This window comes from Bos indicus x Bos taurus, chromosome 4 (genome assembly GCF_003369695.1).
Source record: "Bos indicus x Bos taurus breed Angus x Brahman F1 hybrid chromosome 4, Bos_hybrid_MaternalHap_v2.0, whole genome shotgun sequence".
NCBI lineage: Eukaryota > Metazoa > Chordata > Mammalia > Artiodactyla > Bovidae > Bos > Bos indicus x Bos taurus.
The window spans coordinates 28,114,347-28,142,049 of record NC_040079.1 but is presented as its reverse complement, the minus strand read 5'-3'; the positions used below and the strand labels follow the sequence as shown (position 1 = coordinate 28,142,049).

At 39.6% G+C, this 27,703-nt stretch overlaps 1 protein-coding gene across 2 annotated transcripts in view; it reads right to left on the bottom strand.

Annotated features, from left to right (window-relative positions):
• Positions 1–2,216: 2,216 nt before the first annotated feature.
• ZNF800 (zinc finger protein 800) overlaps positions 2,217–27,703 on the bottom strand; it is a 51,107-nt gene continuing 25,620 nt past the window's right edge. For both annotated transcript variants that reach the window (XM_027539086.1, XM_027539087.1), the window contains exon 6: positions 2,217–3,282. In XM_027539086.1, coding sequence (XP_027394887.1) covers positions 3,096–3,282 — 187 coding nt within the window. In that variant the 3' untranslated portion in view covers positions 2,217–3,095. The remainder of the gene's footprint in view (positions 3,283–27,703) is intronic.

Here is a 27,703-nt window from a genome sequence, read left to right as displayed (position 1 = left end):
TTCCATGGACTTTATAGTCCATGGGATCACAAAGAGTCAGACACAACAGAGAGACTTTCACTTTCACTAAGCCCTGCAGGGCAGAAAAGCATGTTGGAGGAACCAGCGTGGCTACATCATGGTGGGCAATGAGAGAGAGGAGCACAGATAGGGTTGGAGAGATAGGTAGGGGTCAGATTGTGCAGGACTCTGTGAGTCATGATTAAGGGTTTAGATTTTATCTTACAATTTACTCAATTCAATTGAGGAGTAAGGTCATTGTCACCACTCTATGAAGAATGTATTTAAGTGGGTCATGGGTCATGAGTGAAAGTAGAGACAACAGGTAGGCTGGCTGTCACAATAATCAAGTGAGAACAAACAGTGATTAGATTTAAGTGATGGCACTGAAAATGAAAAGAAGAAGACATTAAAGTACATTTGGGGGACAAAATGGTTGTATTATGCTGGTCTACTTGATGTATGGGAGAGATGAAAAGAATCAAACAGGACACATAGGTTTCTGGCTTGAGAAATTGGTTTTATGGTGACGCTCTTTACTGTAACAGGGGAAACAGGTTTGGGGTGAGAATGAGGAATTAGATTTGGGACATGTTAAGTTTGAAAGATCTGAGTCAATCAAAGGAAGATATTAATTAAGCAAGCAATTAGATATGTGAGTCTAAAACTTAGAGGAAAGATCAAAGTAGGAATCATAAATTTGTAACTTATTAGCATAAAGCCAGTACTTAAGTCCATGGCAATTGATAAGATCCTCCTGGGAAAGAACATAGAAAGAAAAAAGGGACCCAGTGGAGGTTTTAAAAAAACAAAAACCGTCAACATTTCCAAGTTAGGCAGGAGATAGAGCATAACATTAGGAGCAAACAGTGAAGCAGGAAGAAAATCTGGACGGAATAGTCTTGAATATGAAGAGAGAATCTTTAAAGAAGCAGGGAGTGGTCAAGGTGAAGACAGGAAAATATCCTTTTGGATAGGGTAATATGGAAACTCCAGGAGATGGTGAAGGACAGGGAAGCCTGGCTGCTGCAGTCCATAGGGTCACAAAGAGTCAGACATGACTTAACGACTGAACAACAACACGGAGGTGGGTAGTGGCTTTAACTGGGCACTTTCAGGAGTGGGGGTGAGGGTGTCACACTGTGAACGTGAACAGAAGATCAGAAAATGAAGACAATCTATAGGATAATTCCTTAAAGAAGCTTGGTCATGAAGGAGAGCTGAGAAATGGCTAATAGATGGAAAAGATGTGCCTGAGGGAAGGTTTGGTTAAGAATACTGGAGCGTGTTTGCAGGCTCATGAGAATGATTCATTCAAGACAGAAATTGACATCACGGAAGAAAAGGGAACGCCTAAGGAAAAAAGTCCTTGTAAAGGCAAGAAGGGTTGAGATCCAAAGTCCAAGAGGAGGAGGTGGCCTTTGAAACTTCCTCCATAGTCACAAAAAGGAAGTTGGTGGTTACCAAGGCAGCTGGGTTGGGAGTGGAGGGTCTTGTGCTGGGAAGATAGACTTTGTATGTAACATCTATTTTTCAAGGGAAATTTAAAGTAAACAGGGAGGAGGAGATTGGGAAATTCTGAGCAGAGATGAAAAGGTATAAACAGAAGTGGGAAACTGAGGCTATAGTAGGAACAATAGCACCAATCTGAGGTTTGAGATAAAGGATTCAAAGTAAAACTGTGATTTCCTTAAAGAAAATGTCCAGCTGTCGCAGTCAGGCCAATGGAAGGCAGACAGTAGGTTCATTCAGAGTTGAGATTTTACCAGGAAAGTAAACTGAAAAAAATTGAAGTTCAAGACTGCTGAGAGGACTTTATTTCAAGGATGATAATAGTGATGGGTCACAGGATCTAGGCTAGACAAATAAGTGACAAGGGCTGATAAATAGTGGGAAAAATGAAGTTAATGAATTGTCAGTGAACAAGGGATCCAGGCTGATAGGAAGATGGTGATCAGAGTGGAATGACGGATAAGGTGTTAGCTCAGGTCCTCCTTCAGGTCCTCCTAGAAGCTGGGAAAGATTGAGGGCAGGAGGAGAAGGGTGACAGAGGATGAGACGGTTGGATGGCATCACAGACTCAATGGACATGAGTTTGAGCAAACTCTGGGAGATGGTGAAGGACACAGAAGCCTGACATGCTGCAGTCCCTGGGGTCACAGAGAGTCAGACACGACCTGAATAACAACAACCACTTCTAGAAGCAGACACGGAGGCAGGGTTTAACTTAGAAGACTTTTATTGAGGGGACATCTGTGAAGCAAAGAGGGAAAGAATCAGGAGCAGGGCGCAGTCTTCATACCATAACGCAAGTCTGACACCTAGAAAAGGAGAGGGAGGTTGGGCAAGAAGAGCCTTAGGCTCATGTGGCACGGTTCTAAGAAAGTTTCAGTCAGGTTGCTGAGGAGTACGCAGACTGAAGTTGCTCGTTGGAGGAGTCTGGTATCTCACCCGACTCGACTCCGCTCAGTCACAGACTAAGCAGCCCAGGAGACGCACTAACCTCGGTGCAAACCCAGTAGAGGATGCCCTGGGATGGCAAATTAGAACCCGGGAGCAAGGGCTGATTCGGAGAGGAACAAATGGTCATTGGGTATGAAGTTACAAGGAGGGAACTGGAGGTTGGAATTCAAGTTTAACCACAGTATGGGTCACAAGACTCTGGACAGCGCGGGTCACCAGCCTGTGATGATGGGATTTGAGGTGAAGAAGATTAAAATGGGAACTAGGCTTTGAAGAACTAATGATGAAGGGAAATGACTAGGAACTCGACAAATTAGGAGGGAAGAGGATGGTACTCTCCGGTGGCAAGATTCTCAAAGAAGCCGGGATTATGGCAGACGGGATGAGGAAGTCCTCGCACCCGCCAGCCCTAAGGCACACGGTCCTCCTGAGGGGCTGCGTGGGACAGAGGTCGGTAAAGCGCGGGGTGACGGCAGGGCGCCGGCAGCTGAGGCCCCCGGGGAGATCGCCGACGCCCGAGTGGACTTGAGAGCTCCGGCGGGTGCGGCGGGAGGAGAGGCGCGACGGGCGAGGCCTGAGGTACTGGGCTGCGCGGGGCGCGGCGGCGTCCGGGCGCGGCCGGGCGGCGGCGCTCACGGGGCCGCCGGCTTCCCGAGGCCGCGGGCGGCGTGCTGGCGCTCCCGGGCGGCGCCGCCACGGAGCTTGGCGCGGCAGCTGGCGGCGGCCTGGCGCGTGGTGACGGCGCCCGCGGGCGGGCAGCGGCTCCCCGGGGCGGCCGGGCGCAGGGCGGCGGCGCTGCGGGGCGATGGCTTCCCGAGGCTTCGGCCCGCACGGGCGGCAGCGATCCCCAGGGAGAGAGACAAAGACACGCCGGTTAGAAACAGGCCGAACGCGCCGGCGCCTCCCCGTAATACAAGGAGCCGCCAACCCCAACTCAGCGCGATGCCATTTCCGCCCAACAGGTTGTTTGTCGTAGATCACAGGAGATAAACCTGTGCTCATCAGGGGAAGACAGCATCCAACTGAAGTGTCATTAAACATGTTCTTAGCCATTTAGGAAAAGGTATCAAAACCCTTAAATTCTTTTGACCCAGAAAAATGAAAACATGCAAAATTTTCATACGGGGTATTCACTGCAATATCTACAACAGCAAAAAAACAGGCAAAATGAAACAGCAATTTAAAGAAAAACTGGGACTATCCTATAACCAACAGTAAGATTAAAGTCTAAAGAGTTGATTCAGTTCAGTTCAGTCGCTAAGTTGTGTCTGACTCTTTATGACCCCATGAATTGCAGCCCGCCAGGCCTCCCTGTCCATCACCAACTCCCGGAGTTCACTCAAACTCACACCTATCGAGTCGGTGATGCCATCCAGCCATCTCTAAGAGTTGATACTAACCTGTTATTAAAAGAATACCAGGATATACTATCTATTCATATGGAAAGGTATACTAGATAGAATTAAAAAAATAGCTTAATCCTCATTTGTGGGGTGTGGGAATGGGTGTATACATGTGTGTACATGTGGATACATACACGACACACCATGCATGTATAAAATAATGGAAACACTCCAAACTGTTAAGTGGTTATCTTCAGGTGATGAGGCTGCAGGTAATCTTTACATATTTCCCAAATTATATCTTTATAATAAAAAATTCAAGTAACCTAATAAATGGCACTTAGTCTATTCTTATGTACCCATTCTTTCTACCAATTCAAAATTATGTTTTACATTGTGTAGCAAAGTGATGGACATCAAAAATTTTAAGAATGAATGAATGATTTCCACAGAAGTAATTTATCCTCCTCAAAAGTTCTGAGTAAATCACAATATTTCAGAGCAGTTTATGCCTTAAACATTATGCAGTGAATCAAAACCACTGTCTTCTATGAAGTTAGACCTTTATTAAGTATTCCTACTTCAGGTGAAAAAAAAGACTTTCTGAGCTTCTAATGAACCTAATTTGATTTGTAATCTCCACAGACTTGGGAACACAAGGTTTGCTGGAAAAAAAAAAAAGTTACCACACTTTTGGAACAAATGTTTTAGATAATACCAATTTTTAAACAATGTATTCAATAACTTGCTCTTCAACTTGAAGGAACTTAGTGGGAGCAAAACTAAAGTATTACAATAAACTAGTCAAAACCTTATATCTTGGTTTTCCAGTCATAACAAATTTAAGTTTTTAGCTCTTATTAACTAACATCAAGGGAATCTTTTGGGTGATAATAAAATTTTATACCACCATAACAAATGGAAGGAATTATAAGGCTTTGTTATTGAACTGATAGAAGATCCATTAATACATAAATTCCAATGATATTTTAGGCCAAAGGGACCTCAGATTTTTGAGATTTTCCTTAATTTTTCCATAATTTTGGATTTTCATAAATCCAAGCTGTTTATTGGAATGTTGCTTAACCAGAGGATGATCTAATCAACCACACCACCCTGCAAGTTTTTCCTTCCCTCTGTAGGTAGGTATGGGATAAAACAATCATGTCTAGAGACACTCATTTTTGTAGAATTTTAAAAAATTATCAGAAATAAAACATACAGAAAGAACAAATACTAAGTGGCCAAAAATTTGTGTTAACCAACTGCTGAACAAAAAGTGTGTATGAACTTTTTATAAAGCAGTGTCTCTCCAAAATCCTTATTTTACACCAAATGATTTAACATAGCAGGATTAAATGCAGGTAAGACAGAAGAACATTTATTTTTGATGCTATCATCCAACTTTCATCTGGTGTGTTGTACAGCAATTTCAATTCAAAATTTTTGAGTGTCTGTTATGTCTCAAGCACTGTGCTCAGACAAAAAAAAAAAAAAAGATAATTTGAGATTCCTTCCTTTGAAAAGCTCTATCTAGAAAATTACCTTCAGATTATTCAGATAACTCCAACCCTAAGGCTAACCTGAATCCCTAAATCACCCTTCAGTCCTGCCAAAGCTTTTCATCTCATTATTCTTCAGATGAGCTTTCTAATTTCCTGTCATTCCTTTGCTCAGATTCATCCAGAGCATCCCATTGTTTCCACACTAGCCAAGTTATTAGTTCTTAATCTTTCAGGGGAGTCAAAGACTAGTGAGATTCTGATTAGACATGGACTTTGTCTTCCAGAAGCATGCACAGAAATGCATACATACACCATATACTTCACTGCACTAGAAACTGATTTCCTGAACATAAGCAATATAGAAAAAGCAATATTTACAAAGAAAGGAATCCCTCCTTCATCCTTTCTTGCAGGAAAAATAGTGACTTCCTGAAAGAAATTTTTAAATTTTAACAGCTCAATAGTAAATCTCAGTAAAAACCTGGCTTGATTTGAAATTCTAATATGGTCTTTGATATAGTAACACATAGATAACCTTTGATAATCAATTGTAACTTTATTCTCCATGGCCATAAGTGTTGAATTCCTTGACTCACAAAGGTACACAGAACCAAAGCCGAATTCCATAGAATGCTTTGTCAGATTAAGGCAGCCTGTGTACTAGAACACTAAATTCCTCCCAGAGTTTCAAGCCAAAGTCAAGTCCCATTATTTCCTCTGCCTTCAATTTCAATTAAGACCTCTGGAAAGGCAGCAAATTTCTGTCTAGTAGAGAAAAACATCATATTCTGTTCCCATCTCTTGGCAATACATCTTGGAAAGGTGGTAACAGCTGCTGACATGGAAAGTAATGAGGCATGGCTATCCCTTCCAATGACACGTGGCTATCCCCTCCTCATCAGAGAAGGAAAACCATGATGCATGCCTGATGTCACAGGTGCACATCTGACCTCTGAGTGCTATCAAACTTTTTCTGCCATTTGAGTAATTATCAGACAGTAGGGGAGAGAGATTATTTTGAAGATGTTGACAGCCTTTCCAATTTCCAAAGAGTCCTAAAATGAAATTTGTGATGACATGAGAGAGCACATGAAAATGTGAAGCCTGATGTACCAAGAGACTTCAGTAGTTTTATCCAGTTACATGATGAATGGAAATGGCGTGGGGCTCATTTTTTTCCAACTCTGGAGTAAATGATATCATTTGACAAGCAGTGCCCCAATTCACCATGAGGTCACTAGGCATCAGACACGACTGAGCGACTTCACTTTCACTTTTCACTTTCATGCATTGGAGAAGGAAATGGCAACCCACTCCAGCGTTCTTGCCTGGAGAGTCCCAGGGATGGGGAAGCCTGGTGGGCTGCCATCTATGGGGTTGCACAGAGTCAGACACGACTGAAGCAACTTGGCGGCAGCAGCAGCCTCAATTCTCTTTCATGGACCATATTTAACAAACTTCACATCAAACCACTTGACTCTCCACTTCCCTAACATACAATGTTCTCTCCCTCCTCTCATGTATTCAAATGCTCGAGACCCTCAGCCATTGTAATAAGCTTTCCCTGATTAACTGCAGTCTGAAATGACCTCTCCATTTTTTTTAATGAATTCCTGCAATTTTTTCTATTTATGACTGTCCTAAAATGTGTATTATCATGAGACCACCAGTTTCAAAAATGCATTATAATCTGTATTTTTACAAACATTAGAAAGAGCTGTGGCAATTTCTCCAATTTCCCTAAACCTATTTTGCCATTTTTAAAAGAATAACTTATCCCCAGAATGATGGAGAGGAAAAAGCTGACAACAATTGTTGCTGGAGTGACAGATCAACTGACCTCAATTATTCCTTTCTGTACTCATTTTCACACACAAAATTTGATTTTTCAAGTCTGTATTTGCCAGATCCGTAACGTCAATGTTGACTGTTGAGTTTACCGCCATTGTTCCCCTACCCCTAGATTGTCCAACCATGCCTCCCAACTCCCATGGTCATCCTACTATTCTAAGAATTCAGACCACTTTCAAAATAACTTTATGAAAAAGAATTTAAGCAGATCTGAAATGAAGATAAACTGATTAGATGGAAAGGCCTACAACTGACATCACCTATTCAAACAAGATACAAAATTATGCTGAGCAGTAACTTGAAGACTATCTCTTTCAATAGATTCACATTATAAACAGAAGAACTGTGGGGAATGGGGTATTTTGGAATAAGAAACTTAAATTTTAAAAGTAGCAGTATGTCAACAACAAAACGATAGCAGAATCATACAGAGCCAAAAGGGATTGGCCTAATTCATTAGCTCATGGATTCAACACTAATGATAAATGCAATTAAGGAGTTAAAAGAAAAAGAAATTAAACAATGAAAGTAACTTAAAATGTGAAAGATGAGATTAATTAGTAACCCAAAGAAATGGCCCAAAAGATGGTCTTTGACATTAAAAGTATACCAAGGTAACCTGAACTTAACAACAGTTACACTTATTATCGTTTATTGTATGCCAGGCATTGGGCTGTTTGACATAATTAGTGCAATTTTATTAAACTCTGATGCAGAAAAACTTTGCTAAAGGAGAAAGAAATCAAGAAAGCAAAAGCTGGCCATCTGTCTGCATTGTGGTCTACTAGAAATTTGCTCTGAGAATTGATGAATATCTAGTCTGAGTGGCAAGTATATTCCTATGGGAAAACTGAACATATCCTACTACCAGAGCTTACAGATAAGGGTCACTAAGAGCTGATTCAATGTTCTTCATCAAGAAATCTTAAGATTAGTTTTCCATGTACATTTGTCTATTGGGGGAAATTACACTGAACCATAAACAGAAGTCAGTGTCCCTGATATATCTCACGACAAACTTAAAAACTAGTATTTTGGGCTTCCCAGGAGACAAAGGTTCATGTAGTCAAAGCTATGGTTTTTCCAGTAGTCATGTAAGGATGTGAGAGTTGGACCATAAAGAAGGCTGAGCTCCAAAGAATTGAGGCTTTCCAACTGTGGTGCTGGAGAACTCCTGAGAGTCCCTTGGACAGCAAGAAGATCAAAGCAGTCAATGCTAAAGGAAATTAATCCTGAATATTCACTGGAAGGACTGGTGCTGAAGCTCCAATACTTTGGCCACCTGATGCGAAGAGCTAACTCATTGGAAAAGACACTGATACTGGGAAAGAGGGTAAGAGGAGAAGGGGGCAACAGAGGATGAGATAGTTGGATGGCACCAATGAACAGGAGTTTGAGCAAACCCTGAAAGATAGTGAAGGACAAGGAAGCCTGGCCTGCTGCAACCCATGGAGTTGCAAAGAGTCAGACACGACTGAGCAACTGAACAACAAAGGTGGCTCAGTGGTAAAGAACCCACCGGCCAACAAGGAGATAAAGTTTGATCCCTGGGGCAGGAAGATCTCCTGGGGAAGGAAATGGCAACCCACTCCAGTAGTCTTACGTGGGAAATGCCACGGACAGAGGAGCCTGGCAGGCTATAGTATAGGCAGTCACTAAGATATGACTTAGCAACTAAACAACAACATCATTGTGGTATTTATACTTAAATATTTATCTATAAGACTGGCTAGAATGACACAGTCCTTAAGCACCTAGTCATCTTGCTAGTTGAATCAATAATGGCCCTAGATGAACCAATAGGACCAGCTTTAGAAAGCAGTGACCATGTCAAAGGTAAGTGTGAGGTCTAACAGGGAAGCTAGCCTGCCCTCTGTCTTGCTGTTCACCATCTTCAAATTACGATGCCATGTGATTTCAAACACATGCATACAAGAACAATTTAATTCGAAATGGGAATAACGGAAAAAGGAGGAACAAAATATAGCATTGTTTCTCCATGTTCCAGTGAACCTTGTGAATTTAGAGTTTAGTTTCTACAGCAGAGAAGGCTGAAGATTTATTTTTGTTTTTCTGGCACCAATAAGTAACTGTTTCATCTATTAAAAGAACTAGTCACCTAAGCAAAAAGTAAATGTTCAAGAACTTGGACATACAACTTTTACTGAAGAATAAATACCAAAACATTTCTCATGTCCACAAATATATGCAATAGGCAGTTACGTATGGGCTTTGTTCTGTTTGGGGTGTTTTGTCAGTTTTTGTTTCTGATAACATCTCCAGAGGCGAAAGATCTAATAATAAATACAGCCAGGTCCTAACATGACTTATCACAATTTTTGACAAGATGTTCACAGCATCACATCAAGAATTCCAAAGTCAGAATGCAGTTAGGACCCTGTGTCCATGGTCAAGGATAACACACACAGAAGTTGAACCAATGCTGTGAACCTCATGGATACAATTTTATTTGTACTACTACTGAATTTTAACTACTGTGGTATCATTATGAAAATACACTTTTAGTCTGATTAACTTTTTTCCAGTCAATAATGGAGTTATAATTAATACTATTTTCAAACAGCATTAGTGAATGATATGTGGAGAAGTACTGCCATCTTTAGGGAGAACGCAGGATTACTAGTAATCGAATATAAACACTTGGCCTCTGAACCCTATCATGGACACTTGGTATGGTACACTTTTTTTTTCAATGGATTTGTCTTCTGTGATACAGTTTGGTCCAAAGGATCTAAAATCAAGCAGTTTTAACAGGCCCCATTAATGTATGAAAAATAAAGCAATAATTGCACTGACAGATAAGCTAGCCAAAATAAAACCGTGAATGATCAAAATTAAGGATATATTTTTATACAGATGACATATAAACTGTTTTAAGAAACAAATGAAAAACTATATTTCTGTGATTAGCATATGAAGTTAGAGATTTTTAAATTTAGAAAATGAATATTTGTGGTTTAATATTTATAGCACCACTGCTTATCACTGGCACTGAGATATAAAACTGTTTGGAACATACCATACACGTTTTTACACAAGTTTAAAAGTAAATGATTTCCCTGAAAATTTCACCTACCATTTCTTTCTCATATAGAAAAGAAAATATCCCAATAAGCTCTTTTTGGTAACTAGCAGTAATAATTATTATGCACATCTCACTAATTTTTTAACTTTAATATTTATCATAAAATAAATCAATGACCATGATCTCTCTGAAAGAAATGTGAAACACCACATTATGTTGCACATGAGGTACTCAATCTGATATGCTAAAAGTAACGAATAATACTTTGTTCACAGTAACTAAAGTTAGTTGTCTGATAGGCTATATAAGAAAGTTCATGGACCAAGGCATAAAAATATATGGGTTCTACAATTTTCAGACTTAATGCTAAAAAGTGGGGGGAAAAAAAAACCACCAGGAACAGAAAAGTGTGTATAGTATGCTTCCATTTGGTAAAGGTGAATATATACATTTGTATGATTATATACACATAAAACATCATGAAAGCCCAAGAAAACTGGACTGGAAACTAACTTCTTAACTCATGGGAAGAGAATTCGAGAACCAAGAGATAGGGTAGGAAAAAAACTTACCTTTCACAGTACATCTCTTTGTACTGTTTAACTTTGTTAACATGTATACGTTATTATCTACTAAAATCATCTTTAAGAGATGTCTGGTCTCTATTCCTGACTGCTTCATTGACTTCATGCAATCACTTACCTCAGTTTTCTCCATTAAAATGAGGTTAAACTACATCTCTAGAGTTCCCATCTACAATTCAAGAGAATTCTGGCTCAAAAGAAGGTGTATACAAAATGTAAATACCAGATAGCTAAATAAAATAACTATGAGCCTTACTTTGCAGCCTGCTCTGTTCCCATTAGGCTACAAAAGCAGCATAGTAAGGAAGTCTGGGAAGAAAATTTATGTTTGTGAACTTGATAAAAGTTTGTCTTCTTTCTTTTTATTCTGTTCCAAAAGTAAACATCTGGTTAGTCCTGGGAGTTTCTTGATGGCCTAGTGGTTAGGATTCCGGATTTTTTACTGCTGTTGGCTTGGGTTCAATCCCTGGTGAGGGAAATGAGATCCCACAAACTACACCCAACAAATACATAATCTGGCTAGTCCTCCGTTTATAGACATGCACACACACATACTCACAACTCTCAAAACATTTTGATACATGAGTAAACATTTAAAAATAATTATAAAGAGGTAGAATCTTTGTGGAAGCTTTTTAATAGGATTCTGAGGCAGGAAAAAGCTGAAAAATCACCCCTGTATTTCCCTAAAATTGGCCCAAAAACCTCCTAAAAATCCTTCATAATCTTCATAAACACAAGATACCAGCAGACCCAGGATAGCCAAGGGTAGAGCAATAGAAGCTTTAGACCAGTAAAAACAGGACATGAAGAGAGGACACTGACATCTGAAGAACAGAAAATGGGGACAGGCCTGATGATCCATTCATTCATAACCTTACATGCTGCAGAGCAAAACTGTTAGTCTTGAGTCTCAGTAGGTTTAGAGTATAATCATGGGAACCCTGTAGTTAAATAATAATGCACTAATAACAAAGGATAAAGAGGGGGAAAAAAGATAAATGTTGCGAGTTCAACAGAGAAAGAGGTCACCATGGGCTGGAGCTACGAGGAACAGATTCACAGAAGAAAAAGAACTTAAAATCTGTGTGATAAGCAAAATGATGATGGAAACATGAACAAAATAAAGTTAGTTTAGTTTTAGTCATAGTCTGATTTTAAATAGTAACTTGGCAAAAAAAAAATTATGTTGCCACATTTTCTTGATAGAATACTTTACAGGAGTGATGACATGCTAAAGATTTATCAAAAGTGACAAACAGGCTCAAATATAAGATTAATATGCATCTAGATACAATTTTCAACAGGGCAGGGTTCTAAAGTATGAGAAAACCATACCTATTCCAGGACATTTGGCCACCCTCTTCCAGTATTTTCTTGCAAGTAACTGGTATTATTTCCTATCACAACCTTCACACTCAAGAGTCAGCTCCACCCAAAATGCACAAAATGAGGAAGTCAGGTGGTGCCAGTTCTACTTTTCCATTGATTAAAACTGAGTTGGATCTGGGTAATTGAAAGTGATGTGCGCTTTACTACATGAAAAAATGTCAAAACAAAACAAAAACTATCCTCTTAAGAGATTCTGTAACCATATGAACTAAGGAACTAATACAGAACTACATAATAACTTTAGGCAAAATATATAAATTCAAGGTATTATTTATGAATACAGTGTATGTGGCTTCTGCTTGATTTCCTCACCATAAGTCTTACCCTTATCCTGTCTCCAATTTAGTCTCCTCAATGCTATCAGATGCTCCTGGTTTTTAAAATCCTTCAGCAGCTACCCCTAATTTTAAAAGTATGATTCAAACTACTCGGTATGTAAGACCTTTCTTGATTTGGCTGTAATTCCTTTCCTTGGTTTATATGGGGTCTCATGTCCTCTGTACCTACCTGGAAAGTTTGCCTAGCTAACTCTTCCAAACTCAACTTAAAAATGGATGGATGAATTATGAAAAGCCTCACCAATCCCAGTGTGCCTTACAATTCCACTTCTGTGTATCTTATAATGTGTTCTTCTTTCATAGTACTTGAGAAAAGGAACTGCACTTCTTCTCTCTGTAGTCCTAGCACCTAACTCAGTGCCTCACACAAGCAGGAGCTCAAAATGTCTATGAAATGGATACAGTCAGCCTAAGACAGTGAAATCTGAAGAATACTTATGAAATTCTTTGACTTTTGAAACCTGAACAGGCTCCATGGGGAAGGGGAGTTTAATTTGCTTATTGTTTCTGGATATTTTAAAATAATTTTTTCATTTTCCATTCAATAGAAGTTTGCTAAATTAAAATCTTTAGTCTTTAACAGGCAAATAAATACCTCATGTAAAATACAACTAGTCCTTCAAGTAACAAACACTTTAATTAACATGTGGTACAAAGGCCTGAATCACTCAAGAGGCTAAAAAAGAATCTGGGTTAACTCAACTTAGCAAATACCTGTTTGCCTGCATGGCTAGGGCACCACCTATGCATTTATAACAGGTAAACAAAGCTTAGCTGCCACCACCCTACAGTCCCCAAATCAACTATAGTCATATCAGCATTAGCATGAGTGTGGGGTAATGCAACTGTTGACTCATATCCTTAGTGAAATAAATGCAAATGGCAGAAGGGAGAAGCCCATTATTTCAGAAAGGGCAGAACTACAGACCAAGGTCCGGGAAAATGTAGGAAGCTTCTAAAGCTTTTCTGCCTTTGCTATCTCCTGTTTTCCTATACTGATAAGCTATCTATTATTCATCCATTCAACAAAGATTTTTTTAATGTCCCAAGCATTGTGCTAGGCACAGGCTCTATACAACTCTCCCAGTCTCTTACATAAATCTCTCCAGTGGGAAGACACACACTAAACAAACTAATGCACAAATATAAACATAACTAAAAATTGTATTAGCTGACAATATGGGAAGGCATGTAAAACAGAACTACAAGGGACATAATTTTAGACTGTCTTTATTTAGAAATGAAATTTAAGCTGAGACCTGACAATGAGTAACTTAGTTGAGCAGTGAACATATAGTAACAACAGAGCTGTCTGTGTTTTACGAAGATAGTTCTGACAGCAGCGTGGAAGACAGATTAGAGGTCAGTTAAGAGATTACTGCAGCAGTGTAGGTAAGAGATAGGAGTCCTAACTAAACTATTAATACCAAAGGTGGAGATGGCAAGGAAAAGCCAAGTATGAGACACATCCAAAGGCAGGACGGACAGACACTGACCACTAATCAGGTAAAGTATGTAAGAGACAGAAAGAAGTCAAGGTAATTCCTAGGATTCTAATTAGTCCAGGTTACCAGGAAGGTAGGAGTGTAAATAACTGAAACAGGGAACACATAAAGGAGGAACAAGCTTAAAAAGAAGGTAAGTTTGGTTTACTGAGTTTCTGTTGCTTTTAAGTAAGATATGGAGAAATATCCAGGTGGAGATGCCTGACATGTAACTTTGAAAACAAATGGTCTAATTATCAGAATCACTAGACTAGAAAATAGGTCTGGGGTCATCTCCACAGAAGTAATAAGTGATACTTTAGGAGAGAGGAATCAGCAAAGGAGTATTAAAAAAAAAAAAAAAAAAAAAACAAAGAAAAAGGAGTAAGGAAAGTCTGATCATGTTTAAAGGCCTAGAAACAAAATAAAAAGTCAGTACCAAGAGAGGAAGAATCAGAACTCACAGAAGTGTTAGTTCAATAAATATTTATCAGCATCCACCATGTTCCAGGGCTTCCCTGATGGCTCAGATGGTGAAGAAATCTGCCTGCAATGCAAGACACTCAGATTCGATTCCTGGGTCAGGAAGACCCCTTGGAGAAGGGAATGGTTACCCACTCTAGTATTCTTGCCTGGAGAATTCCATGGACAGAGGAGTCTACAGTCCATGATGTTGCAGAGTCAGACACAAATGAGCAACACACACACACACACACACACACACACACACACACACACACACATTCCAGAGTCCTTAAGATGCTTAAAGACACAAATAGATAACTTCAATTTAGTTATATATGGGGCACTATAGGCACACACAAGAGGGACCCAGCCAAACCCAGATCAGGATACACTCAACGAAAAAAACGGTGTCTGAGCTAAAGTTTTAAAATTAAGTGAAATCATGCAAAGAAAACTGGTAAGGACAAAAAAAAAATGAAATCAAGAGAATGCCTCTAGATTTCTGAAATGCTGAACAAGATAAAAGGTTATAGAAAAGAGTAGGAAGAAGCTGAGAGGCTAACGTGAGTAAACTGGTAAGTGATTTAAATTGGTAAGAATAGAGTCATTCTTAGAAAAAAGAGGAGAACCAGATGGTGAAAAAAGTGGACAAGAGATTTTGGTAGGGGGATTCCCTGGTGGTTCAGTGAATAGGAATCCACCTGCTCATGCAGGGGACATGGCTTGATCCCTAGTCCTGGAAGATTCCACAAGCATCTAGCAACTAAAGTGTGGGCGCCACAACCATTGAGCCCAAGTGCTACAACCACTGAAGCCCATGCACCCAGGGCCTGTGCTCCACAATGAGAGAAGCAACTGTGGTGAGAAGTCCAAGCACTGCGATGAAGACCCAGTGCAAGCAAAAATAAATAATAAATAATTTCTAAAAAGAGATTATACCTATATTTTAAAAAAAGGTTTTGGTAGGAAATTTACAGAAGATTTTGGGGCAAATGTTACAGAAGGGAGGTTGAGTGAAGCTGCCAAGCTATATGAGGATTTGGGAAGAGATGGGAGAAAACTTAAATGAAGTCTGCTGAGTTTAATGTAACTGTACCTTTCTATCTTCTTAGAAGATTTCTGTAAAACTGTAAAAGGTTCATCATTTTCCAAAGCTTTGGAAGTCTGTCTGTTTCTTTTGGATGCAATACCATGCTGAGACCAGCCCAAAGTGATCCAGTTATAAGTGACCATGAAAATGTTGGAATCGTAAATTTTTCTAAGCATTAATGGTCATAGGGGCTTTCCTTGTGGCTTAGCTGGTAAAGAATCTGTCTGCAGTGCAGGAGACCTGGGTTTTATCCCTGGGTTGGGGATCCCCTGGAGAGGAGAAAGGCTCCCCACTCCAGTATCCTGGCCTGGAGAATTCCATGAACTATACAGTCCATGGGGTCACAAAGACTCGGACACTATTGAACAACTTTCACTTTTCACAACGGTCATAGAGGGATCAAGTACAACGGGAAGCAAGAAGGCATTAGGTTTAGCATTTATGTGGTCACTGATGCCCTTCAAGTGAACTTTCAACAGAAATGTAGGGGTAGGAAAAAACTACAGATGATTCACACGTGAAGGGTATAGGTATGGCTCAATATTGTCATTCATTCAATAAATATTTGCTGAATGCCTACTATGTACCAGGAACTGCCCTAGGCGCTGGAGAATCAATGATGACCAAGGCACAGGTCTCCTGAGAGTTTGACAGAGAGGGGAGACAACAAAATAGGCAACTACAGTAGTGAAATTAGTGCTAAAGTATTCTGAGAGCCTAATCGAAGTTTAAGAAAACCAAACTACCGGACAACTGCACTCATCTCACACGCTAGTAAAGTAACGCTCAAAATTCTCCAGGCCAGGCTTCAACAGTACGTGAATTGTTAACTTCTAGATGTTCAAGCTAGATTTAGAAAAGGCAGAGGAAAACCAAGAGAGTTCCAGAAAAACATCTACTTCTGCTTACTGACTATGCCAAAGCCTTTGACTGTGTGGATCACAACAAACTGTGGAAAATTCTTCAAGAGATGGAAATACCAGACCACCTGACCTGCTTCTTGAGAAATCTGTACGCAGGTCAAGAAGTAACAGTTAGAACTAGACATGGAACAACAGACTGATTCCAAATCAGGAAAGGAGTATGTCAAGGCTATATATTGTCACCCTGCTTATTTAACTTATATGCAGAGTACATCATTCGAAACACCAGGCTGGATGAAGCACAAGCTGGAATCAAGATTGCTGGGAGAAATATCAATAACTTTAGATATGCAGATGACACCATTGTTATGGCAGAAAGTGAAGAAGAACTAAGGAGCCTCTTGATGAAAGTAAAAGAGGAGAGTGAAAAATTTGGCTTAAAACTCAACATTCAGAAAACTAAGATCATGGCATCCAATCCCATCACTTCATGGAAAATAGATGGGGAAACAATGGAAAGTGGCTGACTTTATTTTTCTGGGCTCTAAAATCACTGCAGATGGTGACTTTAGCCATGAAATTAAAAGATGCTTGCTCCTTGGAAGAAAAGCTATGACCAACATAGATAGCATATTAAAAAGAAGAGACATTGCTTTGCCAACAAAGGTTCGTCTAATCAAAGCTATGGTTTTTCCAGTAGTCACATATGGATGAGTGTTGGGCTCTAAAGAAAGCTGAGTGACAAAGAATTGATGCTTTTGAACTGGTGTTGAGAAAGATACTTTAGAGTCCCTTTTACTGCAAGCAGATCCAACCAGGCAATCCTAAAGGTAATCAGTCCTGAATATTTGTTGAAAGGACTGATGCTGAAGCTGAAACTCTAATACTTTGGCCACCTGATGTGAAGAAATGACTCATTTGAAAAGACTCTGATGCTGGGAAAGATTGAAGGCAGGAGGAGAAGGGGATGACAGAGGATGAGATGGTTGGATAGCATCACCGACTCGAGGGACAGGAGTTTGAGTAAACTCCGGGAGTTGGTGATGGACAGGGAAGCTTGGTGTGCTGCAGTCCATGGGGTTGCAAAGAGTTGGACACGACTGAGAGACTGAACTGAATTTAATGGAAGTTTGACAGTGAAAGTAAAGAGGAACAGATGGCAGTAACTAGACTGAAGATAGTCTGGAGGGGAAGTTCACTTACTGACTAAAAGGGATTTGGGCCATGTTTGTAGGTCAAGGGGGAGAAGTTTGGGGAAAGGAAGATAGAAGTGGAGAGGAGGACAGAGAGAAGGATTGCTGGAGAAAGGTTTGAGGAAGACTGACTGGCAAAGGTAGAAGTGTTAAGTTTGGAAAAGAAGAACACGTCTTCCTTCAAAGAACCAAAGACAGAAGACAAAAAAAAATTGTGATGCCAAAGGGGAGAGTAAAGAAATGTTTCCTACTTTTGCCATGATATAGGCAAGGCTGCCTCTTATTAAGGAAGAAAAATAGGGCTGAAGGCTTTAAGAACAAGGTAAAAGTTCTGAAGAAGAGATGTGAGAATCTGATAACTGAAATAACTAATTCTAATTCCTAAGATAACATAAATAAAAGGAGAGGCGATCAACAACTGTATACTTTGTTTACATTTGGGAGTGGAATCTAAAAGTGAAATGTGAACTGCATTTCACAGAATTCCATAGACATGAATTAAACCAAGGCAAATCTTTAAAAAAATTATCAAAAAGTCACTAAATGTACATCCATACAGTGTGGAATTGATTATAGACCATTTGTTAGGGTACACAGTCAATACAGCACTCCCATGAAACTGAACCTGTCACCATTACTTAGTAGCAACGGCAGAAGTTGCTGCTGCTGCTGCTAAGTCGCTTCAGTCGTGTCCGATTCTGTGCGACCCCATAGACAGCAGCCCATCAGGCTCCCCCATCCCTGGGATTCTTGCTGCTGCTGCTGCTAAGTCGCTTCAGTCGTGTCCGACTCTGTGCGACCCCATAGACAGCAGCCCATCAGGCTCCCCCATCCCTGGGATTCTCCAGGCAAGAATACTGCAGTGGGTTGCCATTTCCTTCTCCAGTGCATGCAAGTGAAAAGTCAAAATGAAGTCGCTTAGTCGTTCCCTACTCTTAGCTACCCCCATGGACTGGAGCCTACCAGGCTTCTCCGTCCATGGGATTTTCCAGGCAAGAGTACTGTAGTGGAGTGCCACTACCTTCTCCGAATAGCAGAAGTTAGGAGGGTCAAATAAAAAAGTCAGGAAACAGAAGCCATCAGTAACAGAAACAAAGAGAAATACACAGGTAGAGAAGCTATACAGATTAGAAGATGAGGTAACAGGAAAATAAACTTATAAGCAAAGACATATTGTGGACTAAAATAAGCCTGAAAATAACTGATGTAATGTTCCTGCTTTCCTTCTTTCCTTCCTTCAACATTCTCTTAGCACCAATTATATGCCAGGCACACTGGGAGGCATCAGTGAATCAAAGACAAGATGTAATTCTTACTTGTAAACTCAGAATATGTTCTTGTACCCATAGCCTAATGTTTACAATAAATAATAAAACTGAAAGCTGTTCTGAGTTTTGCTACTAAAAATTATGCTTTGTTCTATAAGATATTAATCACAAAGAAGCAAAATTATATCAAAAAGTTTAACAATTTCTTGAACAATTAGCAAAAGGTGCTGCCAAAAATAAGCCACCCATAAAATAATATGCTCTAACTTAATAAACCGCTGTCCATCTTGACTTTATCACAGATTTTACATCTGACTTTTTCTTAAACGGTTGGATTAATACCAACGAAAAGGCAACAAATATCAAATGGCAAAGCAAGATAACAGGAACTATTTGCCAAGTGCTGGAAAGTATTTTGGCAGCCAACTCACAGCAATTGTAGTGATCACTGTAACCGAATTAACATATATTTATTGAACTCATGAGCCAGGCATTGTGCTAAGTATACTACATACATCATTAAACTTTTATAAATTCCCACAACAAACCTATATATACTATAGTTTCTAATACCGTCATTTTACAGACAAAAAAACTGAAGCTTAGGAAAACTAAGTAACTTGCCCAAACTACAGTTAGTAAGCAAAGGAGACATGGCTTGAACTCCAGTATGCCTGATTCTTGAAAATCCATGCTTTAACCACTGTGCGATTCTGTTTTCCCAGAAGGAAATGGTGCCAGACACATGATGACACTCAGTAGTGCCTGTCGTTGAAGGAATGAATGAGACGATATAAAGCAGCTATTGCAGAGTATGCCCAAATGTGGAAAATACAAGAGCAGAAGCAGTACTTTAAGGATTCACTAAATCACCAACTCAAATTGTGCAGCATAATTGTGGGTGTCTGGAAAATCACAGCAACTGACAGAACGGCCTAATATGCTGTTACAGGAAATGGAATGGCTCTTTTTGAGTGGAAACTCCAGGCTGTCTCTGAATCCACAAAGCCAAAGATGGCAACAGCACCAGTTCAGGAAAGGAACTGCAGGTGCTGATCAGAGAACTCTTCTCACATTTTTCTCACATTTTTCTCAGCATGGAAAGGATTGTTGATGCTATATTAACAAATCATCAAGCCCACAGGTTACCTTTAATTCTATAACCTTTAAAGTGGAAGAAAATCACGTAGACTGGAAAGGTTATAACATTCCGAAAGTGAAATACTGATCCCTCTTTTAGAAGACTGGCACCAAAAACTCCCCTTTACTGGGTCCAGGGCCATGTTTTATGGCACTGACTCTGCTATCACAATCACCATCAGCAGGACCAATGTTCCCAGGAACAGCAAAAGTATGGCCAGCAACCCACAAAGAGGCCTGGCATGGGAGATCTGCCCAACAAAAATGCAGCTAATGGAACCAGATCGTCTCTTTTAGCAGGCTAAATTCAAGCTATATGGAGAGGGAAAGTAGCTGAAAAACAGAGAAGACAAGCAGCAGAAGTAATGAGGCAGTTATGTACTACACTAAGATACCAAATGAGGTAAAAGGTTTTTTTTTTTTTTTTAAGGTAAAAGCAGAGTCTGAGAAGGGCTAATAGCAGCCGAGAAGCCATACTCCTGCTGCTAAGAGGGTAACACCCAGTCATTAGAGTTGCATTACTTTTTCCTGGTTTCTCTAGTACTTAGTTGAAATCTACATGGTGAAGCCAGTCTATACGATTATTCCTAGACTCTCTTAAGGCCGAGCCATTTCTCTCTTATCCCCACAATGCTCTCAAAGAAACCTCTCTTTACCAGCTATGGATCAATTTTAAAACTCTGTGCTTGCAACAATAAAAAGAGTAGCATGATGCTTTATAAAGGGTCACACATGTGCAATCAGATGACCTGGCAAATTGAGTGGTGGCTGGGTCTCACTTCCATCTTGCAGAATCTGTGGTTTGAAGACATTGTGTTCTTTAGCTCCAGTTAACTGTCTCCGAAAGAAATGACCTTCAAAGAAGTATCTTAAACCTTACAAATTAACAATTCATATCATTATAATTATACACTTAGAACCGAAGAGATTCAGGGCAGATAAAGGCAACAAAACCATCTCCTTTAAAAGTTTCTTCCTCTGGTGTATTTTTTTATGTATCCAAATTTCAAGGCAAATAAGTGATTTTGTCCACTTACAATCATAAGGAACAACAGGTAGCTAGTCAGGCAAAGAAAGGATAGGCAGGCAAAGAAAGGATAAATTGGAAAATCATGAAAACGTGGTGAGGAAAGTTTAACTTGGGGATATAAATATCGAAGATGACTCACAAATTTCACTAAGTGAGTTCGTGCGTAACTCTATGACAATCCCATTAGCCTATCTTATGTCCTCAGAGCTTGCCCATTCAAAGGAAAGGAGAATGAAGCTCAAAAGTCTCAAACATCTACAACTGTCCAAATGTTGGATTCCAAGGAACTCAGTAAATAATCTAATGAGCAAAAGGCATGAAAATGGCATGGCCACTCTCCTACAGAAGCTTATACAGAATGATCCCAACAATTTATATGTCAAAAACCCAAGAACACTACAAACAACTCTTCTCCCCGAAAGTTATTTTCTTCATATAATTCAATCACTTGTACACACAATGTTTCTAGTATTTAGCTTTTTTTTTTTTTTCTTAGAAGTATTCCTCACTTTTTCTTCTCATCCAAAATAAAAACTACCAGACACAACCAGGTACTTTGGAATTTAGGTCTACCAAAGCATCCGTATAGCCAAGAAGAGTCTCAACTTTTTAAAAATATTTTTGCACAGCTTAGAAAGAAACTCTGTCTAAAAGCCACAGTTCCATTTCTCAGAGCTAATTTCTTTTCAAGATAATTCCACAGATAGAAGGAATTAACTAATATTCAAAACCTGAGTTATAGTTCTATGCATTTAGGCTTCACCCTGGTAATTTCTCCTCTGAAAATAACATTAGTACACACTCTTACACAGAAAGTGTTACCAGATTAATATAGAGCAGGACACCCAGATAGGCTGCAAGTTATTCAAGCATTCAAAGTGGGATTATTCGTTTGTTTGGGTTTGGCTATTTTTTTCAACCACATCATTCTATTGCTTAAACATTACAATGTTTTGTATATCAGGAATATGCTCAGATACCTGACGTAAGAATTTGACTGTCAGAGTCATGAAGCCAGACAACCCAAGAATGGTAACCCTAGCACTTGATCTGCAGTTCAAGATATAAGAGTTTATCCAAACTGAGGGACAAAGGTTCTCTGGTATTGCAATTATCCCCATACACAAACATTTCTAAAATTGTCATTTTATGGTTAAAAAATCCATGATCAGTAACAGGCAGGTATGCCACTGAAATCTCTCAGCAGATAATATAACACTTCTTGGGCCTCAGGTGAAACGTGGAATACTGCCACTAATGACTACCACTGGCAAGACCTGTGAAAAGTACCGTTACTTTTCTCTTCACGACACATTCACCAAAGCAATTCCCGACCTGGCCCAAATCATGCTCTCCTGAAGAATCCACTTTCTACAACTAAATACTTGCTTTTAAATAATTAGTTCATAGTCTTTCAACTATGTTACTCAATATTTGCTCCATGTCAGTACTTCACACATGCCCAAAACCAAAATATTGTGTGATATAACAGATATTAATGAGAATTTTAGGACAGATGGGTTGTTATAAAAACAAGCCTAACTTACAATGAATGTGTTTAAGACTACCAATACCTTTTTCAAGATAAATGAAAAACATAGAAGTAGGAATGATAAGCCAATAACATCAGATTAGAAAAAAACTGGTAACAAGTAATAATATAGTTGGTCGTCATTTCCCAATTAAACACAAAAGCGGCAGCTAAAATCTAATATACAGCAATGAACTCTCTTCTAAGGAAACATTTTCATTTAAACTTAACTTTACAAGGTGATGAAAAAAATCCCACATTTATACTATGAAATCTCACATTATAGCAATCATATCTAACAATTACTGTAACATGACAAGGACCTTCTCTAAGCTTCTATTTTTCTGTTCTGTAAAGTGATGTTAATAAAGGAACAGTTCTTACTTCATAGAGTTGTTGGTGGATTACAGGCATCAGGCATGTAAAAGATTAACAAAGTACTTGGTATATAGTAAGCACTCCATGAATGCTAATTACTATTGGCTAATACTAAGAAATTCTCCTTATTACTATGAACTCTCATTTTAGTGCTGGTGGCACTTTCTAAAATAAATTAAATCTATCAATACTGAGATAACAGAAGTTTAGGAGATTAAGACTCAAACATCTCAAAGTATATGACAGCACAATTTAGATGGAAAAGGTTTTACTACTACTAAAAAGTAGTAACTTATTGTAACATCAAACATGTACTTATAGTGCCTGGGTATATATATAAAACATACAAGACACTAAACAAAATTATCAAGATGTAGTTAAAAATACACAATCAAGCAAATTAATTCTGCTGAGTGTGCACAGGCAGTAAAACCTCCAAGTCTGAAGCAGATGCACCTTCGGTATTCAATAAATTCCCCTCCGTTTGCAGCATGACAGTGGTGATTATATGCAGATAAAGAAGCTTGAAAAATAATAAACCTGACAAATTGAGTATAGATTGATAAAAACTCCGGAAGAAATGAGCTCTCTTTCCACCCTCTTACCTTCTTAAAAAAATGTTTTAGCGATCTTAGTACTAATGATCTGTTAATTAACCAGAAGAGAAAAAAGAAAAGAGCTAGAAGCTCAGCTCAGTCTATACCCCGACCAGTAATGCTGAAAAAGCTGAACAGTTATATGAAGACCTACAAGACCTTCTAGGACTAACACCCCAAAAAGATGCCTTTCTCATTATAGGGGATTAGAATGCAAAAGTACGAAGTCAAGAAATACTTGGAGTAACAGGCAAATTTGGCCTTGGAGTACAGAATGAAGTAGGAAAGGCTAATAGAGTTTTGCCAAGAGAATGCACTGGTCGTAGCAAACACCGTCTTCCAACAACGTAAGAAAAGACTCTACACATGGACATCACCAGATGGTCAACACCAAAATCAGACTGATTATATTCTTTGCAGCCAAAGATGGAGATGCTCCATACAATCAGCAAAAACAAGATCAGGAGCAGACTGTGGCTCAGATCATGAACTCCTTATTGCCAAATTCAGATTTAAATTGAAGAAAGTAGAGAAAATCACTAGACCATTCAGGTATGACCTAAATCAAATCCCTTATGATAATACAGTGGAAGTGAAAAACAGATTCAAGGGATTAGATCTGATAGAGCGCCTGAAGAACTGCGGACAGAGGTTCGAACATAGTTTAGGAGGCAGTGATCAAGACCATCCCCAAGCAAAAGAAATGCAAAATGGCAAAACAGTTGTCTGAGGAGGCCTTACAAATAGCTAAAAGAGAAGCTAAAGGCAAAGGGGAAAAGGAAAGATATACCCATTTGAATGCAGAGTTCCAAAGAATAGCAAGGAGAGATAAAGAAAGCCTTCCTCAGTGTTCAATGCAAAGAAATAGAGGAAAACAATAGAATGAGAAAGACTAGAGATCTCTTCAAGAATATTAGAGATACAAACGGAAAACTTCATGCAAAGATGGGCACAATAAAGGACAGAAATGGCATGGACCTAACAGAAGCAGAAGATATTAAGAGGTGGCAAGAATACACAGAAGAACTATACAAAAAAGATCTTCATGACCCAGATAACCATGATCGTGTGATCACTCACCTAGAGCCAGACATCCTGGAATGCAAAGCCAAGTGGGCCTTAGGAAGCGTCACTATGAACAAAGCTAGTGGAGGTGATGGAATTCCAGTTGAGCTATTTCAAATCCTAAAAGATGATGCTGTGAAAGTGTTGCACTCAATATGCAAGCAAATTTGGAAAATTCAGTAGTGGCCATAGGACTGGAAAAGGTCAGTTTTCATTCCAATCCCAAAGAAAGGCAATGCCAAAGAATGCTCAAACTACCACACAATTGCACTCATCTCACACACTAGCAAAGTAATACTCAAAATTCTCCAAACCAGGCATCAACAGTACATGAACCACAAATTTCCAGATGTTCAAGCTGGATTTAGAAAAGGCAGAGGAACTAGAGATCAAATTGCCAACATCTGCTGGATCATCAAAAAAGCAAGAGAGTTTCAGAAAACCATCTGCTGCTGCTGCTGCTAAGTCACTTCAGTTGTGTCCGACTCTGTGCGACCCCATAGACGGCAGCCTACCAGGCTCCCCCATCTTCTCCAGGCAAGAACACTGGAGTGGGTTGCCATTTCTTTCTCCAGTGCATGAAAGTGAAAAGTCAAAGTGAAGTCACTCAGTTGTGTCTGACCCTCAGCCTTCCAGGCTCCTCCGTCCATGAGATTTTCCAGGCAAGAGTACTGGAGTGGGGTGCCATTGCCTTCTCCAAGAAAACCGTCTACTTCTGCTTTATTGACTATGCCAAAGCCTTTAACTGTGTGGATCACAACAAACTATGGAAAATTCTTCAAGAGATGGGAATACCAGACCAACTGACCTGCCTCCTGAGAAATCTGTATGCAGGTCAAGAAAAAAGTTAGAACTGGAAATGGAACCAAAGACCGGTTCCAAACTGGGAAAGGAGTACGTCAAGGCTGTATTTTGTCACCCTGCTTATTTAACTTATATGCAGAGTACATCATGTGAAATGCCAGGCTGGATGAAGCATAACCTGGAATCAGACTGCCGGGAGAAATATCATTAACTTCAGATATGCAGATGACACCACCCTTATGGCAGAAAGCGAACAAGAACTAAAGAGCCTCTTGATGAAGGTAAAAGAAGAGTGAAAAAGTTGGCTTAAAACTCAACATTCAAAAAACAAAGATCATGGCATCTGATCCCATCACTTCATGGGAAACAGTGTCAGACTTTTATTTTTCATGTGGAAACAGTGTCAGACTTTATTTTTGGGGGCTCCAAAATCACTGCAGATGGTAACTCCACCCATGAAATTAAAAGATGTTTCCTCCTTCGAAGAAAAGTTATGACCAACGTAGACAGCATTAAAAAGCAGAGACATTACTTGGCCGACGAAGGTCCATCTAAGTCAAGGCTATGGTTTTTCCAACAGTCTCGTATGAACGTGAGAGTTGAACTCTATAAAGAAAACTCAACACCGAAGAATGGATGCTTTTAAACTGTGGTGTTGGAGAAGACTCTTGAAAGTCCCTTGGAATGCAAGGAGATCCAACCAATCCATTCTAAAGGAGATTAATCCTGAATATTCATTGGAAGGACTGATGTTGAAGCTGAAACTCCCATACTTTGGCCACCTGATGCAAAGAACTGACTCACTGGAAAAGACCCTGATGCTGGGGAAGATTGAAGGTGGGAGGAGAAGGGGACGACAGAGGATGATATGGTTGCATGGCATCACTGATGCGATGGATATGAGTTTGAGTAGGTTCTGGGAGTCGGTGATGGAAAACAGGGAAACCTGGCGTGCTGCAGTAGTTCATGGGGTTGCAAAGAGTTGGACACGACTGAGCAACTGAACTCAACTGAACTGAGAAGCTCACAAGAGGTCAAAGGAAAAGAGTGCAGAAACAAATTATAAGGGAGAAGAGGAAAGAATCTGGAAGTTAGAAAAGCCGAAGTTCTTGTTTAGTTGCTAAGTCATGTCCAACTCTTTGTGACTCCACAGACTGTAGCCCACCAGGTCTCTGTCCATGGATTTCCCAGGCAAGAATACTGCTGGGTTTGTAATTTCCTCCTCCAATCTCTGGCACTGGCAGGTAGATACTTTACTGCTGAGACACCAGGGAAGCCCAGTTTAAATGAAACATTTTTTCCTACAATTCTGTCATGGGCCAAATGCCTTAGAAACGAAACAACTACTAGCCAATCTTAAGACTGCTGATACTTACTCCTCTTCCATCTTGAGGTTTCCATTAGCTTTTAAAGTCAGAGAAGAGGGAAAGAATACCACAGAATAGAAAAGGATTTTGCCTAACAGCACAGCCAACTTTATGCTGCCCATATCTTACAGCTCAGCAAGAGGTCAACTATAAGACCCTGTCTGAATCATAATCCTGGTAATCTAAAGATTCCGCTAGAAAAGTAAATTCTAGAATTCCTAAGGATCTAGATTATTTCTCTAGGCCACTACAGGAAATCTGGAGACCTAATTTCTGCAGTTACAGAAGCATTTCAAATTTTTCTCAGTGGTCATGCCATTTGAAGACATCTTTTGTAACTTCACAGGAGGAAATGATACTTACTTGGGCCTGTATCTCCATATCTACTTGCCGTAACAACTACCGGGAAAGTTCTCTCTCTATACCCACAAGTTCAAACCCATAGCAAAACCATAAAACTTCCCCACTACTGCATCCATGGAGAAGGAAATGGCAATCCACTCCAGTGCTAATGCCTGGAAAATCCCATGGACAGAGGAGCTTGGTAGGCTACAGTCCATGGGGTCACAAAGAGTCAGACACGACTGAGCGACTTCACTTCAATTCACTGCATCCATAGGCTCTCTAAAGCAAACTGAATAGAACAGCCTACTGACCATAAAGCAATGTAACAAATACACATTCCTAAAGTGAAGGTACTTTTCAACAATACAAGCAAGGTGTCAATTGAAAATTTGGTGTGTGTATATATACATAAGCCAAATTTTATATATATGGGGGTATATATATATGAGCCAAAATTTATATACATGTCTGTGTGTGTGTGTGTGTGTGTATATATATGAGCAAAATCCTATCTTTATGTGTGTATATAAATAAAACTAGGCTAAAAATTAAGGATGGATAA